Raw genomic sequence first — 6,223 nt, 5'->3', positions numbered from 1 at the left:
AATGGAAAAACTTTCAAAATACAAAGACCTGGAAATAGAGATAACTCGAATGTGGAATCTAAAAACAGAAACAATTCCTATCATAGTAGGTGCCTTAGGTATAATAAAAAAATATTCAGACAAATACATAACAAAAATACCAGGACTTACAAATATATATAACATACAGAAAATTGCACTACTGGGTACTGCACACATTCTACGCAAAACACTTTCAATACAGTAAACATAAGAGCACCACAGCAAACCACAGCACATACTCAAGGCGCACAGAGCTGCGCTCGGTAGTGAAGTGAAAGCACGTTATAAAAATAAAACTACTGAACAATAATAATAATAGTAATCCTTTCTATTATAGGCAAAAGGCCTGAAATTTTTAGGGAAAGGATACTTGATTGCATCGAACCAGTCTTTCACTGATACTTAATCTATTGACCCCCCGCAAGGATGAAAGGCAAAATCGACCTCGGCGGAATTTGAACTCCGAACGTAACAGCAGACGAAGTACTGCTAAGCATTTCGCCCGGCGTGCTAACGTTTCTGCCAGCTCACTACCTTAATTTACAAAAACAAAAACATTTTGAGTTAGCATCAGTCAAGGGAAGATACTACCGCATTAAAGAATATAACAGAAGATATATAATAGAAAGCAGAGAAATAAATAATAAATAGATAAATAAATAGAATCCCCAATAACAGGGCAGTCCATTTAGAGCAATCAGGAGTAAACCCCACACAAAATCCTGGATTACTCTTCTATCTTCAAGGCATGGGAAATAGCTCTTTTCCAGTTTCTATCCTCTTGCTCAGAAAAAACATATTTAGAGTAGATCCATTCAGTCTCGCCAGTCTTGCCGCTGTCGACCACCTTTTGATAAACACACTAGAAGGTAACACCTCCTTCTCTACCCTCACCTTCCTCTTCAAATGATATTTGATGAAATTGATGAGAGCTTAGCCAGATAGGAATGTGTCTGTCTTCAAACATTTCAGACGGGTCCACCACACAGCCTCTTTTGCTAGAGATACTAAACAGAGAAAGATCTGCCTTCCTTCTCTGCTAAGGGAAGGTGGTGCGTCGATCTTCACTATACACTCGGCGGACAGCTGAATTCGCCTTACACGCAACAACAGCTACTCCATACAATCCCACAACTCTGTAATGCACCGACACTGAATTATTGCATATAGGACAGTTTCGTCCCCCTGCAAGCATCTCGGGCAGGTTTGCCTGTTGGTACTTCCATGCCTGAAGAGCTTGTCTGGAACAGGCAATGCCCCTCAGTAGCACTGTCAAGCCAAAGAGTTTTGGAAATTGTCCATGATCTTCGATCCGAAGGTCCTCTGGAAAAGACTACTCAGACTGTTCTTGTTGATTCAATCCTAGGCCATCATCACTCGTATCCTCAACTAGCCCCCTCTAGAAATCTTGGGTTGTTTTCCCGCTAACGATTTTGGGTAGCTTGTACAATGCAGTGAGCGCCTGGCAACATTCTAGAATAATGATTAGACCAAAGCTAGACATATAAATACTTAGGAATCAATGAACTAGATACGATACAACACTCACAAATGAAAGAGAAAATAAGAAAGGAATACTACAGACGAGTTTAATACTGAAAACAGAGATCAATGCGAAAATCAATATAATAGTTTTCAACACTCTAGCCGTCCCAGTTATAAGTTACAGCAACAATATACTTAGCCGGACTCTGAATGAACTAATCAAAAATAGACAGGAAAACAAGAAAAATAATGACAGGATTCAGGATGCACCACCCAAAATCTGACATAGAAAGGTTATATATACAACGTATTGAAGGAGGGAGAGGCCCTATACAGCTGGAAAACTGTTACAAAATAATTACTATAGGATTACAGAAATACCTACTTCAGAAGCAAGGAAAACTGATACAATATCCACAAAACACGAACAAAACAAAAAAAATCTGTTTTCTCTCTTTAAGGAAGCTAGCTGATAGATGCAATAAAGAAATCATAGTAGCTAACAACTATGAAGGAAAAGAATAAACAACAAAAGCTGTAAAACAAATGAAATCCAAACCAAAACTGGAACAGCAACGTATCATGACAAAACGATGGCAAGAAAAGCCCTTTCATGGCAAATATTGGATTAAACTAAACAGAAAAGAAATAGACAAAGCAAAACCCCAACAATGGCTGAGAAGCTCAGGACTCAAAACAGAGACCGAAGGATTTTTAATTGCACTAGAAGACCAAAGCCTTCTCACATAGAGAGAGAAATACAAGTAACTTCAGAATATGTAGTGATGGAGAAGAAGAAAACAATAAATCATATTGTCTCTGACTGCCCAGTCCTGGCTGCCCAGTCCTGGCTAAGAAGGAATATATTCAGATACGACAGAGTTGGAACCTGTATACACTGGAAGCTATGCTAACACTATCCCAACACATGCCAGAAAAGGTCTCAAAAGGCAGCGAGCTGGCAGAAACGTTAGCACACCGGGCCAAATGCTTAGCAGTATTTCGTCTGCCGTTACATTATGTGTTCAAATTCCGCCGAGGTCGACTTTGCTTTTCATCCTTTCGGGGTCGATAAATTAAGTACCAGTTACGCACTGGGGTCGATGTAATCGACTTAATCCCTTTGTCTGTCCTTGTTTGTCCCCTATATGTTTAGCCCCTTGTGGGCAATAAAGAAATAAGAAAAGGTTTCAAAACGTGACAAAGCAATCATTCTCTGAGATATGTCGATACACACAGATAGAGAAATTAAGATAATAGGCCAGATATAGTTGTCAGAGATTACCAAAAAATAAAAATAATAATAAATGCCTTCTAATTGATGTATCAATATCAAAAGATGACAAAGCTTCTCTAAAAGAAACGAGGAACTTTCAAAATACAAAGATTTGGAAATAGAGGTAACTCGAAAGTGGAGCCTACAAATAGAAACAATTCCTGTTATAGTAGGCGCATTAGGTATGATAAAAAAACATTCAGAGAAATGCATAGCAAAAACTTCAGGACTTACAAGTATATATAGCATTCAAAAATAGCACTACTAGGCACCACACACATCCTACGTAAAACATTGAAAATAAGAGCACCACAGCATTGAAAATAAGAGCACCACGACATTGAAAATAAGAGCACCACAATACATTGAAAATAAGAGCACCACAACAAGCCACAGCACATGCCCAAGGCACTCAGAGCTGCGCTCGGTAGTGCAGTGAAAGCACGTGATAAAAATAAGACTACCGAATAATAATAAGAATGCTTTGAAATTTTGTCAAAAGGCCAGCCATTTGTGGGGAGGGGACGTGTCGATCACATCGACCCAGTGTTCAACTGGTACTTAATTTATCGAGTTCGAAAGGATGAAAGGCAAAGTCGACTTCGGTTGAATCTGAACTCCGAAAGTAGAGACGGACGAAATGTCACTAAGCATTTTGTCCGGCGTGCTAACGATTCTGTCAGTCAGACGCCTTCGCCAGCAACTGAAAATGCATGGAAAACTAGACTGATCTTCGAAGATATGACGTGTAATTAATTATCAGTAGATTCTAATGATATACAAACATTGTGTTCATTGTCTAAACATGATAGATTTAACGTTTAAATGATTATGTCCAAACCACATGTATTCTATTAAGCAATGTTTTTGTAATTTGATAATTTATTTACGACAGATGTCAACACTTCATTCTGCTTTCGGAATCACTTCATCGGATGATGATCATTGATTTAAAGTGCTGCAGGTGCAAGATACGTGAAGGAAATGACTTGCGATGACAAGCAAGGTGATCAAAACGATAGTAACGAAGACGAGAGGGTAACAGTGGATGTATTAAAACGATGTATGGGTTATAAATGGTTTTGTATATACATAAATGTATGTGCATGTGAGAGTGAGTGTGCATGAGTGTATGTGTCTGTATGTATGCGAGTGTATGTGTGCATACACACACACACACACACACACACACACGCAGACACATGAATAGAAATGGAATAAAATATTGGTCACCATATAATAAAAGGTGATTGCTGATGCCACGTGAAAGTTTAATGTGTTACGTTCTTATCTCATTCACGTCTAGAATGCATTCTAGGAAATGATTCCAGTACTTGAGCAATATCTCATTTTACTGACTCCGGAAAGATGAAGGGTGTTGTTGACCCTGGCAGGATTTGACTTCGGAACGTATTAGCGTATAAGCCGTAACTAAATAGCACAAACAACTTTTGTTCGATTTTCCTAACGATTCTTCCAAATTCATGCGAATGTTTAAGATAGCAGTCATTAAGCAACGAACGTTATTAATGCTTCAAACAGGAATCTGTCAGTCTGTCTATCTCTTTATCTATGCATACCTATGTTTATATTTACTAGTATAAAATCAATGTTGTCTTAAAAGCTGTTACTTAACGACTCGATAAAATAAATACCAGACTGCGCTAGTAACTGAAAGACGGTGTCCCCGAGCAAGAAGATATATTATAAGCTTGGCTAGATTACAGTAAGATGTTTATATGAATACAAAGAAATAAGTTTACTTACACCAATAGATTTTTGTAAATTTGCAATTCGCTCCATATGCATCTGTTTCCTGCGTGCTTCATTATGTTCTTGGATACCACTTGAGGCCATTCTTCAAAATTTAAAATACAACTTCTGAAAATGATCCGATGATTATAGCAACAGCAACAACCGCGTCATCAACAACAACAACAACAACAACTTCTGCCACATATAGAATAGACGCCTAAACAGGCAGATCTCTCTACAATATATTAGAACACTACTAAAATCATACGAAGGAGTCTCTTGTTGGTCGTTTAACTTGCTAGAAATCAAACCAAATTCCCTCAAATCAAATCCTACCGCATTGAGAAAACGATTAAAAGAAAAGGTGCAACATGTCCTTATTTTAAAACAGGAAATGTAATTCAGGCGGGAATTCTAAGCAGATATTTCTAGCACCTGTGTAGAGGTTACTTCTTTGGTTCTTTGAAATATAGGCTGAGCTGCATTGAGAAGAAATTCTTTGAAAGAATGCACAAGGGAATGACAACGGAGAAGAGATTCTTGCAGACATTGTTGTGATTCTTGGTCAGGGACTCCGTAATGATATGACCAAATTAAACACACCACGAGACTATTTGGAGCATCACTAAAGGGACCATCAGCAACTTGACTGGTTATAAAGGACATTGTCCGTTTCCTTTTCAAATTGACTACAAAATATTATCCGCCAGAGTTTGCAAACGAAATTATAAGTCGAGCTTCTGATGATGATATGATGATGGTGACGACAACAATCTCGTTACTGACTGGTTGCCGAATCTTATGAGAATAGCTAAGTTCGGTTGGGAACAAAAGAAATCTGACGTTTAAGGAGTGCTTCTACATCTAAGTATAAAATATTCATTTAGCACACACACATATATGCATGTACACGCGCGTGCGCACGCACGCACACACACACAAACAGACAAAGGAACACAGAAACAGACACATACACGCGCGCACGCACACACACACACATATACACACACACATACACTCACACGCACACAGAACAGAGACACAGACATAAGGATTTCCGAAGCTGATTGAATCATAGAGGAACCGTCGTGACATACGTTGTACTTAAGCAAGTTTAGATCAGGCAGATTCCAGATTAAGGTGGCGAGCTGGCAGAAACGTTAGCACGCCGGGCGAAATGCTTAGCGGTATTTCGTCTGCCGTTACGTTCTGAGTTCAAATTCCGCCGAGGTCGACTTTGCCTTTCATCCTTTCGGGGTCGATAAATTAAGTACTAGTTACGCACTGGGGTCGATGTAATCGACTTAATCCCTTTGTCTGTCCTTGTTTGTCCTCTCAATGTTTAGTCCCTTGTAGGCAATAAAGAAATTAGATCAGGCAGATTCCAAACCTCTACCGGTCTGACTACAGCCGATTTATTCTTCAAACAGAAAAAGAGGAATCGATCGTTGCAAATGTCTGAAACTTTATTTAACAGCTCCGAAAAGATAAAAGGCAAACTTGAACTCAGCGGTAATTGAACTGAGTGTGCACTCAGCCGGAATGGATGTCTATTCAAAGCAATCTATCCACCGGTCTTACGACTTGTCTTTTTGTGTGCGTCTTTGTGCTTGTGTTTATCCTCCTCACCGCTTAACAACCGATAAAGTGTTGTTTACATCTTTGAAATATAGTGATTCGTCAAAT

General features: G+C 38.9%; 1 protein-coding gene across 3 annotated transcripts in view; it reads right to left on the bottom strand.

Moving 5' to 3' along the window:
• LOC106868822 (uncharacterized) overlaps positions 1–6,223 on the bottom strand; it is a 64,238-nt gene that overhangs the window by 57,560 nt on the left and 455 nt on the right. For 2 of the 3 annotated variants that reach the window (XM_014914243.1, XM_014914241.2), the window contains exon 2: positions 4,550–4,640. In XM_014914243.1, coding sequence (XP_014769729.1) covers positions 4,550–4,639 — 90 coding nt within the window. In that variant the 5' untranslated portion in view covers position 4,640. Of the gene's footprint in view, positions 1–4,549; positions 4,664–6,223 lie in introns of all 3 variants that reach the window. The other variant, XM_014914242.1, reaches the window with a different exon arrangement.

This window comes from Octopus bimaculoides, chromosome 2, assembly GCF_001194135.2.
Source record: "Octopus bimaculoides isolate UCB-OBI-ISO-001 chromosome 2, ASM119413v2, whole genome shotgun sequence".
Taxonomy (NCBI): Eukaryota; Metazoa; Mollusca; class Cephalopoda; order Octopoda; family Octopodidae; genus Octopus; species Octopus bimaculoides.
Note: the sequence above shows the minus strand (reverse complement) of the source record. Positions and strands in the feature narration are given on the sequence as shown.